At 41.8% G+C, this 13320-nt stretch overlaps 1 protein-coding gene across 7 annotated transcripts in view; it reads left to right on the forward strand.

The window, feature by feature from the left end:
• myrf (myelin regulatory factor) overlaps positions 1–13320 on the forward strand; it is a 283101-nt gene that overhangs the window by 193951 nt on the left and 75830 nt on the right. For 5 of the 7 annotated variants that reach the window (XM_072272390.1, XM_072272396.1, XM_072272392.1 and 2 more), the window contains 2 exons: positions 5965–6235; positions 7316–7416. The exons of 1 other annotated variant lie outside the window; for it this stretch is intronic. In XM_072272390.1, coding sequence (XP_072128491.1) covers positions 5965–6235; positions 7316–7416 — 372 coding nt within the window. The remainder of the gene's footprint in view (positions 1–5964; positions 6236–7315; positions 7417–13320) is intronic. One more of the 7 variants, XM_072272391.1, reaches the window with a different exon arrangement.

Raw genomic sequence — 13320 nt, forward strand, 5'->3', positions numbered from 1 at the left:
AAATAAGAAACAGAAACAGGAATAGAGTATTCAGCCATTCAAGACTGCTCTGCTGCTCAATAAAACCATGATCAATATGTCTTGACCTCAGAATCACTTCACAGTCTCTTCCCATACCCATTCACTCGCTTGTAGCTCAAACGTCTCTGGAGCAGAGAGCTCCAAAGTTGAGTTTATCGTCATATGCACAAGTTCAGTGAAAAACTTACTTGCAGCAGCACCACAAGCACATAATTAGCATTTACAAGAAAAAAAAATGAACTAAATTTATATTAAACATAATTTTTACAAGAAAGAACACAAGTTCAACAAAAAAGACTAAGTCCATTTTAGTGCAAAGTGGTCATAATGTTGCTAAACTCTAGTGATTAGGTTTGTGCCGGTTGGTTCAAGACTGAAATAATTGAAGGGAAATACCTGTTCTTGAACCTGGTAATGTTGGATTTCAGGCTTCTAAAGATTCACAGCACTGAGTGAAGGAATTTCTCGTCTCTGAAAAGAAACTATGACAGAAAAGAAGGCCATTTGGCCCATCAAGCCTTTGCCAGTACTAAGGAAAGCAATTCCATCAGTCCCGTTCCTCCTCTTCTTCTTGCATCATGGCCTTGTAAAATTATCTTCCCTGATACATCTGTTCAGTCTGCTATGGTTATCTTGCCATTTATCATATGGAATAATTTACTGTAGCCAGCAAATCTCAGCAGCAACCTTTTGAGCAGCATCAAAACTTTCCCATCAGCCTCTTTAATTACTCACTGTACCCGCGTGCTAACTTGTGTCTTTCCTATATCACACCACTTTGTAGTGTAATTCTATTTAAATAATAACTTACATCTTTCCAACATGAATATCACATATTCCCATATCATATTCCATCTACCAGTTTCTTGTCCACTATTTATTCTGCCTATTTCTCCATACTGGCTCTTTGTGTCCTTCTCACAAGTTGTAACCCACCCTTCATATAGGTTATCAGAGCAGATTGAAATTAAATATGGAAGCCCCAGCACTGATCCCTGTTGTAGAACAGTAGTTATAAATTGTCAATCCAAAAATGATCCACTTATCCCAACTCTTTTTTCTACCAATTAACCACTCCCTGTGCATATTACCCAATCTCATCCATGGTTATCTTGTGCAATATCCTTTTATGTGGCACCTTATCAAATGCCTCCTGGAAATTCAACACTACATCCTCTGTTTCCTCTTTATACACCTTGGCTTGTTACATTTTCAAAGGACACTTCCAATATTCAAATGTTTGTTCGATATTTGAGGGTTATTTATTTAAGATTATAACACTGTGGACATCTGTACAGGCAATCAGTGCCTTCAAAAAGCTGAGCTGAATGCACTTTTCAATACTTGGGATATTTTTCTCTAATGTTCACACACCTATGTTACCCAGAGAAACACCCCTGTGAATGCCTTCAGATATATGTCGGTGGGTTGATCTTAAACTAGTTCAAAGATGTCCTCTAGTGTCCTGGTCTAGAAATCAGAGTCAGATTGCACTTGCTATCTGGGTTAAGACTTGAATGGTGTACTGTATGTCTGGGGATGTCAGCTGTGAAAAGGATTGAGCTTGGTTGTGATGATCAGTACATGTGTTTGGCTGATTCTGATCTGTCTCTCTCTCAGCTTCATACTAGCTTGTGTATGTGGCTCAGTACAACCTTTGAACTGTTGCATTTTAATCAAGCAATTAGCAAACTGCCCTCAATGTGCTAGAAATTTATGTGATTCTATAAACTGCTATAACGCTGGACAACATAAATTATCTATCTATCATTTTCAGTCAGGCAGCACTGAAGGAACTGTTGGGGTAACTAAACTCAGCCAAGACCCCTGAAATATCAAACCCAATTTAGATAAATAACTTATGGGACAGTGCAATTGATATTTTATATCAAACCTGTTAAGTTAATGATGTTTCTACTATGAATTATAATACTGCCAGGAAATTGTATCCATGCAAGTCTTATGCGGGTAGGTTGAGTGAACAAGGGCTTTTCTTTTTTCTAGATGGCTCTGAGCCTGTACTTGCTGGAGTTTAGAAGAATGGGGGAGGAGGAATTTCACTGAAACCTATCAAATATTGGAAGACGTAAATAGAGTGAATGTGGAAGATATTTCCTGTAGAGGGGGAATCTAGGACCAAAGGGTACAACCTCAAAATAGAAGTACAATCTTTAGAACAGCAATGAGGAACAATTTCTATAGCCAGAGGGTTGTGAATCGAGGGAATTCATTGGCACAAACAGCTGTGGAAACTGTTATTGGGCATATTTAAAGTGGAGGTTGATAGTGTTATGTTTTGTAATTCCAAAACATACAGTAAAAGCCAATTGAAAGGAAAATAAGGGGGCCCAGGAGTTAACTCATATATGCTCATTTTTACTTTTAAGCGAGGCACTCACATATGATGTGGCGGTGTAATGACATATGCCATTTACTTACTTTTACATATAACCCACAATGCAGTATGTAAAGAAAGAATGCTCAATCAAACAATATATTTACCATATTAGTCAAATATTACTGAAATATTAAATGGCAACACTCCTCCATGCTTAGCTATAAACTCCAACACAATATACAATGCATCTCAACTTACATGCACAGTATATTATATAATACAACTACTCGGCAGATATCCACAGCATAGTACATTTTAAATTACCACATTCAGGCCCAAAGATTTAAGCACTGTGGAGATTTTTTGACTCTTGTGGGATAACATCTTGCCTAATGGGGGGAGTCATTCTGCTTGCCAGGTGAGACTTATGGCTGTGAAACGATCTCAGGTTCTGGGGCTTGTGGAATAATCTCAGGCTCTGGGGCCTGTGGAATAATCTCAGGCTCTGGGGCCTGTGAAACAATCTCAGGTTCTGGGGCCTGTGAAACAATCTCAGGTTCTGGGGCCTGTGGAATAATCTCAGGCTCTGGGGCCTGTGAAACAATCTCAGGTTCTGGGGCCTGTGAAACAATGTCAGGTTCTGGGGCTTGTGAAACAATGTCAGGTTCTGAGGCCTGTGAAACAATGTCAGGTTCTGGGGCCTGTGAAACAATTTCAGGTTCTGGGGCCTGTGAAACAATTTCTGGTTCTGGGACCTGTGAAACAATCTCAGATTCTGGGACCGTGAGGCAACCTCAGGTTCTGGGGCCTCCTCCATGGGTGTAGGAGTTGAATCTGACTGCAGGAAGTGGTTCTGATTGCTCTGGATATCTGGATGTGCTGGCATCCTGAACAATGCATGGCAAACTCTGGACAATGTGGTTCATAATTTGTGAATACAGTGTCTGACATCAACATTTCCTTTATTTTTTCAAAAACCAACTCACATTGCTTGTCCATTGCTATTTCATCCTGATCTGTAGTAAAGAGTTTAGGGGGTGGAACACAATAGCCAGATTTGCCAAGAACCTGCTGTAGTAGTTGACAAATGCTGAGAAGGACTGCAACTGTGACATGTCCTTTGGCCTTGGGGCATCCAGCCCTGTATGAATTTTCTCAACACACCTGTGTAATCCTTGTGCGTCAGTAGTGTGACCGCAGTAAGGAATGCTTGGTTTAAAGAATTCATACTCATTGTGCCCATAACCTTCTAATCTTTTTAACACGGTCTTCAGATTTTGGAGATGTTCCTTGTCATTCTTGCCAGTACCAAACATGTCATCCAGGTAACACAGAGTGCCTGGACTGCCTCGAAACACCTGGCCCACAGCTTTCTGCCAGAGTGCAGGACAGATGCCTATTATAACAATAAAGCCCTTTGTGAGTGCTTTTGCTTAGAAGCACTTTGGACTTTTCTTCCATCTCCATCTGTAGATAGGCCTCATCTGTCCACTTTGCTGAAGTGTTTTCCTCCAGAAAGGTTTGCAAATATAGGCTGTACCCTGAGTAGAGGATATTGATATACTTTCAATACTGGGTTGATGATGACCTTAAAATCACCACAGATGCTGACAGACCCAAGCTTCTTGGCTGCTAGGACCACTGGCCTTGCCCATGGGTGCCACTCAAGTCAGACTTCCATGCAATCCAACTCACTGGCTACTTTATTACAGTTGGTATAAGGAGCTGGACAGGCTTTGCAAAACTTGGGTGTAGCATTTTCATTTAGCACTGTTTTACCCTTGATATGTCTGAGTATTCCAATGCCATCCTTGAACACTGCTGTGACATCATCCAGTAACTTTCTTAATTCGCTTTCAGTTGATTCTGTTGCAGGGGATGTGGCATGTAAATGATGGATGGATCTCCAATCAAGTTGTAAGTGTTTCGGCTAATCATGATCCCATAATGCTGGCCTCCTGCTTTTACCACATACAAGCCCAATGTGGCTTGATGGTTGTTGCATTTCACTGATATGATTGTCATTCATACAGGAATGACCTTTTCTACAGTATAAATTCATAGCTGGATACCTGCAGGCTTCAGTTTAGTGTCTTTGAAATGTCATTCAGACTTATTTTGTGGAATGACTGAAACAGCCAAGCCAGTATCCAATTCTATTTTAATTAAGTTACTGTTCAGTTCTGGGGTAAGCCATATTGCTTGTCTATTGTTAGTTTTCACATTGTAAATCTCAAGGCTACTCAATCCCTTTGTCATTCGCATCATTATCATCAACAGCTCTTTTTTTAAAACTGTATTGACTTTCTATCTTTCTTTCTTCTCTATGCAGTCCAATTATTTTTGTCTGCCTAGCATGCTTTTTGTTCTACATTGTTGCATTTTCTGTAAGTTTCGCCTTTAAACCTGCAGTGGTATGTAAACCTCTTCCATAATCATAACACAATTTGTTTGGCCAGGCTGATCTGTGTTTAGATGCTGCAGTTTTTTTCATCCTCACCTTCACTGCTGACTGCATCTCTGTCTGCTGTTTCCATTGATACCACTGTTTCATCTGCTCTTTTAAATGTAAATTGGCTTCAGTTAGGAGCTATTTTTGAATGTTTCTTGTAAAATTCCACAAATGAGATAATCTGTCAGTGCATCATTAAGCCCATTATTGAACTGACAATACTCAGACAATCTCTTCAATTCAGTGACATATGCTGAGATGGATTCCACTTATGAAACCTAAAGCATTCTGCAATCAACAATGGTTTAGGTTCTAAATGTCCCTGCATTACTTTCACGATACCTGCAAAACTGAATTTGGCTGTTTTGTTTGGAGCAGTCAAGCTCTGAAGCAAACTGTATGCCTTTAAACCCAATGCAGTCTGCAAAACTGGCACTCACTTCTCAACGTACTGCTCATCAATTTGTTCTGTTTATATATTCCATACACACACATTTGATGTGGCAGCATAATAACGTATGCCATTTACGTACTTTTACCTAAACAACCAAGAATGCTTAATCAAACAGTACATTTACAATATTACTGAAATATTAAATAGTACACAATAGATAGGTTCTGGATTAGTAGGGGAATCAAAGGTCACGAGGAGAAAGCAGGAGAATGGTGTTGAGAGAGATAATAAATCAGCCACGCTGGAATGAATGGGCCAAACAGCCTAATTCTAGTCCTATGTCTAATGGTCTTCACTTTGTAGAGAAGGAGGATGAGAGGTGAATTGATAGAGGTATCCAAGATAAGAGTATAGTGTAGGTGGAGCAGACAGTCGAAGACATTTTTAGACAGAGTTGCCGGAGGGTGGAATGTGTTGCAAGTGCTGTTCGTAGAGTCTGATATATTAGGGGCATTTTAAGGGACCCTTAGATAGGCATACAGATGAAAGAAAATTAGGGGGCTACATGGGAGCCAAGGGTTAGATTGACCTTGGATTAGGTTAAAAGGTCAGCACAACTTTGTGGGTCAAAGGGCCTGTACTGTGTTGTACTGTTCTATGACCTATGCGAGTGGTGTTCATAGATTGACACACGGTATGAAGGGAAGCTGCTGGATTTTTCCAGTCTGCAATGTATTTAAACTTCCTTATCTCTTCCAGCAGAGTCCCACCTGCTCCGCACCATGACACCAGAGCACCTCTGTCATATGGCACCCCCTTCTCGTCTGGAACACCCTGCACAAACACACCTGCAACCACCACACCCTCATCAGCCGCCCAACCCACACTATTCCAATGTGCCACGGGAGATGTACATGAAGCCTGAGCCAATGATGTCCCAGTATCCAGTATCAGGAATATCACCAAATGAGCTCCATCATGTCCAGCAGTCACAAATGCTTCATCAGCTTCTACAGCATCATGGACCAGAGTAAGATGCAGTAGACTTTAGTTTTAGTGTGTGTGTGTGTGTGTGTGTGTGTGTGTGTGTGTGTGTGTGTGTGTGTGTTTCTTACTGCATGATTTGTTTATACACATCCAGAGCATTGCTGTTCAAATAGACCACTCTAAAGGAAGCATTTCCACTCCACCTGCCACAAGTGGAACTTCCCGGTGGCCAAACATTTTAATTCCCATTCCCATTCCCTGTCCGACGTGGGCTCCTTGTGCCAAGATGAGGCCACCCTCAGGGTGGAGGAGCAACACCTTGTATTCTATCTGGGTAGCCTCCAACCTGATAGCATGAATAACGATTTATCCTTCCGGTAAAAAAAATCTCCCCCTCTTCCTATATTCCCCACTCTTCTCACCTGCTCTCACTTCCCCTGGGTCTCCTCCTTCCTAGGGTCCACTTTCCTCTCCTATCAGATCCCTTCTTCTCTAGCCCTTGACCTTTCCCTCTCATTTGGCTTCACCTATCATCTTCCAACTGCCCTCCTTCCCCTCCCCCCAACTTTTATTCTGGTGTCTTCCCCTTTCCTTTCCAGTCCTAAAGAAGGGTCACAGCCTGAAACTTCGAGTGTTTATTCATTTTCATAGATGCTGCCTGACCTGCTGAGTTCCTCCAGCATTTTGTGTGTGTCACTCTAATACAATCCTTTCATCTGTGAAAGATACTTTTCTTCAATCTCTCAATCTTCATACTTTTAAATTCTTGATACTGAATGAATTCGGAATCCATTTGTTCCCAATGTTAAAAGAGAGGTAGAAAGAATGTGTGTGTTTGTGTGAGTGTGTGCTATTTGGCTGTTTGTAGAAGCACTCAGTTCACTAAATGTCCACTCTGTTTGCATTTTTGCTCCAGCTGAGGTAGTTAAAACCCATCCATTTGTGACTAATTTGTACTGAATTATTCCCAAGTATCTGGGTAGTTGCCCATGACTAGTCACCGAACAGCCTAAATTAGCTGAACCCATGAGATAGAAAGATGTGAATAAAGATTGTCTTTCAAATTCTCTTGGTCCCAATCCCTCCTTCAGTCTGGCCTCCATAATTTCTCATATCTTTGCAGAGGTATTCCTGTGCATCCAGCCAAGAAACGGAAACATTCAGACTCCCCGCCAAACACTTTAAACACTCAGATGTTGAATGGAATGATTAAACAGGAGCCAGGTAGGAATATTTGATTTAAGTTCTTCTGCACCTACTTAAATGCTCCTTCAGAGTGATAATTGTCAGACTGTTTTACTTTCCAGGACAGTGAAGGAGGATTGATTTGCCGCTGACAGACAGATGCTTCAGTGGTTTTGTTGATAAATGTCCTGACCAAGCATCAGCTGAGCAGTCTTCTGAGCAGAGATATTTCCTTGGTCCTATCCATGTGTTCCCACTTTTTCTGCAACTTAAACAAACCCGCGTTCCCTCTTTTCGAGTTCTGCAGAGAATTTTAGATCTGAAACATTAACAGATCTACAGATGCTGACTGACCTGCTGAGTGCTTCCAGCATTTTCTGTTTGCATTTCAGCCGGCAGTCCCAGGTTCAACCTGTGCAGAGTTAGTTGACCAGCGGATAGTGTTACACTTGACCCTTCCCAGTTCTATTTTGTTCCACATGGTTGGGAAGTGCCCTCCAGTTCCATCAATGACTCTTACCCAATGTTCCCTGATGAGGTGGGTATGTGTAGATGTTGGATGATAATTAACAAGGCTAATTCCTCAAGTTTGTATCAGGCTTGACCTTGCTGACAATCACTCTGGGATGCTCTTGTTTATGGTAAATTTGACATGGTAAACGGGGTAATGCATCTTATGGGTCCTGTGTAAATCTGCCAAAGAAATCCTGCTACTAAATTCTCACTTTATTAGAACACACAATTCCCTTCTGTCCCAATCAGACCTATTTCACCCATTTTCAGGATTCATTTACAAAAATATACATTTTTAAAATCTGAAGTTTTTTGCTCCTTACAGCAGAAGATAGTGAGGGGAGACTTGATGAACTTGTGCTTTGACAGTTTTATGTGGGATATGTAGAGAGAAACTGTGCCCGTTAGTGGATGGGTGAAGAACCAGATAAAATGCACTTGAATTGACTGTCAGATATCGGGAGAGACACAATAGAAGATCATTCTTAACCACTGATCTGGAGCTTATTGTCGATACTGGTTGAATTGTGGCATTCAAAAGGGCATCGGATAAATATTTGAATGTTTATCAAAATGCTAAGGCTATGGAGAAAACACAAGTTCAAGTTCAAAGTAAATCTATTATCAAAGTGCACACATGTCACCATATACTGCCTTGAGATTCATTTTCTTGCAGGCATTCACAGTAGAACAAAGTAATACGATAGAATGAATGAAAAAAAACTACACACAAAGACTGACAAACAATCGTCGTGCAAAAGAAGACAATCTCTGCAAAACAAACAAATAAATCAATAATACTGAGTAGATGAGTTGTAGAGCCTTCAAAAGTGAGTCCATGGATTGTGGAGTCAGTTCAGAGTTGAGATGAGTGAACTTATCCACACGGGTAATAACTCTTCCTGATCCAGGAGGGGTGGGGCCCAAGGCCCTTGTACCTCCTTCCCAATGGCAGTAGCAAGAAGAGAGCATGGCATGAATGGTGTACGTCCTTGATGATGAATGCTACTTTTGTGTGGCAGCTCTTCTTGTAGATGTGCCTAATGAAGGGGAGGATTTTTCCTATAATGGACTGGTCTGTATCCAGAACTTTCTGTAAGCATTTCCATTCCTGGACATTGGTATTTCCGTACTGGGCTGTGATGCAGCCAGTCAGAACACTCCCTGCTGTGCATCTATAAGACTCTGCCTTGGACAGTCCCAAACCCATCTGTGAAAGGAGGAGGGCTGGGAATGGGGCTAGCAACCCCATCCCGTAGAAACCCAGTGCTAAAGGGAGAGAAAGGATCTTCGCTGAGAAGATATATGAAGTCGGATGGTGAAAGCTGAAAGTCTGTGGAAGCCGCGGGGTCGATCAATCTTTTATCATCCAGGGCCACCACCTGAGTGGTCCAGGACAGAGGATTCTGGCGGGCTGCTGCCCCCCTAGGGATGACATGGCTGAAGAAGAAGAAGTTTGTTAAAGTTTTAGATGACACACTGAATCTGTGCAAACTTCTAACAAAATAGAGGTGGTGTCATGCATCCTTTGTAATGGTACTTTCTGTACATGCTGGTCCCAAAACAGATCCTCTGATATGATAATGCCGAGGAAGTTAAAGTTACTGACCCTCTCCTATCTCATAATGAGGACTGGCTCCAGGACCTTTTTTCAAATTTGAGCCAGATTTTCATTCTCCCTCCTATATGCTGATTCATCATCGCCTTTGATTCAGCCAACAATAGTGGTGTCACCTGCAAACTCAAATATGGCATTGGAGCTGTGCTTAGACTCACAGTCATAAGTATGAAGTGAATAGAGCAGGTGCTAAGCTCACAGGCTTGTAGTGCTCCTGTGCCGAGGGAGATTGAGAAGGAGATGTTGCTAATCGGAACTGACTGGGGTCTGCAAGTGAGGAAAGTGAGGATCCAGTTGTACAAAGAGGTATTGAGGCCTAGGATTTGGAGCTTATTGATTAGTTTGAGGGGATGGTAGTGCTGAATGATGAGCTGTGGTGGATGAAGAGCGTCCTGATGTATGCATCTTCGCTATCCAGTTATTCCAGAGCTGAGCGGAGAGCAAATATCTGTTGTTGACCTGGAGTGAAAGTAGGCAAATGGTAGTGAACCCTTGTCACTCCTCAGGCAGGAGTTGATATGCTTCTTGACCAGCATCTGGTAGCACTTCATCACGGTGGATGCAAGAGCTACTGGACAATAAACGTTGGGTCAGTGTACCATGTTCTTCTTGGGCACCAGTATGACTGAAGGCTGCTTGAAGCAAATGAGTACCTCTGACTGCCAACGTGAGAGGTTAAATAAGTAAAAGGGTTGGAATGATGATAGTCTTCTATAAAATGGTAGTACAATGGCTGAATGGTGTCTCCTGACATTTAAAAATTGAATAGGTCATGGAATTGAGGCAATATCCCTCTTTTCTCAACAAACTAACTTGCACCCCAGCTCTATCAGCCAATCCATTAATTACCATCATGAAACTAGTGCTAAAAAGACCTGCCAAAGCACAGTCAGAAAATGTTTTGTGCGTTATTATTGCATGTTGATGTTTTGTGCCCACAAGGTGTTGAGTACCTTTGGAATCAGAGCTTCTGTTGCTACTCTGGTCAGCTCTAAAAGATGTACTATTTTGTAGTCAAACGTTTAATACTGTGAATCTTTCAGTACCTTTTGTTAGAAAATACCATGGGAATAATTCTGCCATTCCTTTGAAATGTTCACGACTGAAATGTTGTCATGCAATAGATGGCTGGGTGGGGAGCCTTGAGATATATCCCAGGGTATCTGGCAATGTCCTGTCAGTTCTTTGGGGCTGCCGGAATTCCACATGAAATAGACGTTCCAGAACTATTCCTCTTTTTAGGATTAGTCCCTTAGATGAAGCACTTTAGGCTCCTCAAGAGACCCCATTTGTTTTTCTTCCTCCATTCCAGAGCAGTGTCCTCCCTCTATTTCTCTCACCACTCGGCATTTTTGTGAACTCGTGCACAATGATTCACACATCATTCCAGCACTCATTCCTCCTGGCTTGCTGTCTTTGGTAATGTACTGTACATGGCTGGGTTTGGGTAAAAGTGCTCGACAGCTGTGGGTCAGCAAGGGTTCAAGAAGTCAACAGGTAGGCAGGCCTTTTTTCTGTCCCCATGGCAGCTTCTGTGATGTGAGAGACACAAGACCTCAATAGCTTTGCAATCTGCAAGATTTAGCGGCAATGTAGTACTTTAATTTACAAGCGTGTAGCACGCAAGGCACATGAAGAAGAAGAAGTAATACTTTGAGGAAGAACAGCAAAGTAGGTTCTGTACCGATGGTGAGTCTTGCTCCAGATTTGGACAAGGCAGTCAATGTAATGGCAGTCAGTAATTTCAGTGATCAACTGTGGCATGTACAATTTCATTTGCAATTCTACAGATAATGAAACAGTCCATACCCATGTACAGCAACAGCTGGGTAACATCTAGGACAACATCTGGTAACTTATACCAAACAGTGAACATCTCCAACTAGAGAGAGTCTTACTAGCTCCTATTAAATTAAAACTCTATTGTCATCACCTAACTTCCCACAACCAGTAACCTTGCAATTGCCACCGACCAGAGACTTGGCTGGAACAGCATAATGAAAGGTCTGGCTGCATAGGCAGATCTGATGAATGTTCCTGTGACTTTTACATCCAGAACCAAGATGGTGCCTGGTGTCACCCTACTCCAAGTGGATATTTTGTACTGAGTTTTTAAGCTTGCAGAATATTTTTCCATATAACATTCAGCAGGCTCAACATCAATCATAACAAAGTAGTTCACATGATCAGCACGTCATCCATGCGTACTCCCTCTACCATCGCCACGTTGTCTGCGATGTAAACCATCTAAACAGTGCAACTAACAGCAAACAAGAGAAAATCTGTAGATGCTGGAAATCCGAGCAATACACACAAAATGCTGGAGGAACTCAGCAGGCCAGGCAGCATCTATGGAAAAAAGTACAGTCGACGTTTCAGGCCAAAACCCTTCGGCAAGACTATCAAGGGTTCTTTAGCACAATATGCTGCACATTTGCATCCTCCACTGCCTTGAAGGATAAAGACAACAGGTTCATGGGAGCATCACCATCTCTCCACATTACACACCTTGCTGGTCAAGAAGCTCCTCAAGAGTCACAAGTCACTTCGACCTGAACAGGTGGTAACATTCTTTCTTTGTCTTTGGGTCAAAATGTGCAAACTCCATATCCGGTAGCATGTTCAGAGCACCTTAACCATACAGACAATGGTGTTCCAAAAGGTGGCCCACCAGCACTTACTCATGGCCAGATAACACTAATGCAGGGTAGTCTACATTCCTTGAATAGCTAAGTGTTCAACAGTGTTTTAAATCTATAAGTGGCAACAAGGCACTAAATATAAACAATTTTATCCTAATAAGCAATTAAGTATCAAGGTCTTCTGATTATTTCTTCTGATCAGCTGTTCTTCCCATCCCTCCGAAGGGTTTTGGCCTGAAACATCGACTGGACTTTTTTCCATAGATGCTGCCTGACCTGCTGAGTTCCTCCAGCACATTGGATCTTCCTATTCCTCTTGCCATGTTTGGCTGTGGAGGCCAAGCCCAATAAAGCAGAGTTGGTGGGCTCTTGATTAGTAACGCCATCAAAGGTTATGGGGAGAAGCAGGACAATGGGATTCAAAGTAAATTTATTATCAAAGTACGTAAAAGTCACCATATACAATCCTGAGATACATTTTCTTGCGGGCATTCACAGTAAACATAAAGAAATGCAATAGAATCAATGAAACACCACACACAACAAAGCAGACAAACATCCAATGTGCAAAAGACAGCAAACTGTGCAAATACAAAAAGAAAATAAAAACAAAATGAAAAGAAAAATAATAATAATAATAGATAAATAAGCAATAAATATCAAAAACATGAAATAAAGAGTCCTTGAACATGAGTCCATTGGTTGTGGGAACTACTCAGTGTTGGGATGAGTGAAGTTGAGTGAAGTATCCCTTCTGGTTCAAGAGCCTGATGGTTGAGAGGTAATAACTGTTCCTGACCCTGGTGGTGTAGCCTGAGGCTGCTGTACCTCCTTGCTGATGGAAGCATTGCCTGGATGGTGGAGGTCCTTGATGATGGATGCTGCTTTCCTGCAGCAGCATTCCATGTAGATATGCTCAATGATGGGTAGGGCTCTACCTGTGATGAATGGGCCTTTTGTAGCCTTTTCTGTTCAAAGGTATTAGTGGTTCCATACCAGGCCATGATACAACCAGTCAAGAAACTTTCCACTGCACATGTAGAGACATCTGTTAAAGTTTCAGATGATATGCCAGATCTTTGCAAACTTCTAAGAAAGTAGAGGCATTAGCATGCTTATTTTGTAATGGAACTTGCATGCTGGAGCCAGGACCGATCTTCAGAAACAATA

This window comes from Mobula birostris, chromosome 11 (genome assembly GCF_030028105.1).
Source record: "Mobula birostris isolate sMobBir1 chromosome 11, sMobBir1.hap1, whole genome shotgun sequence".
In the NCBI taxonomy this organism is placed as follows: domain Eukaryota; kingdom Metazoa; phylum Chordata; class Chondrichthyes; order Myliobatiformes; family Myliobatidae; genus Mobula; species Mobula birostris.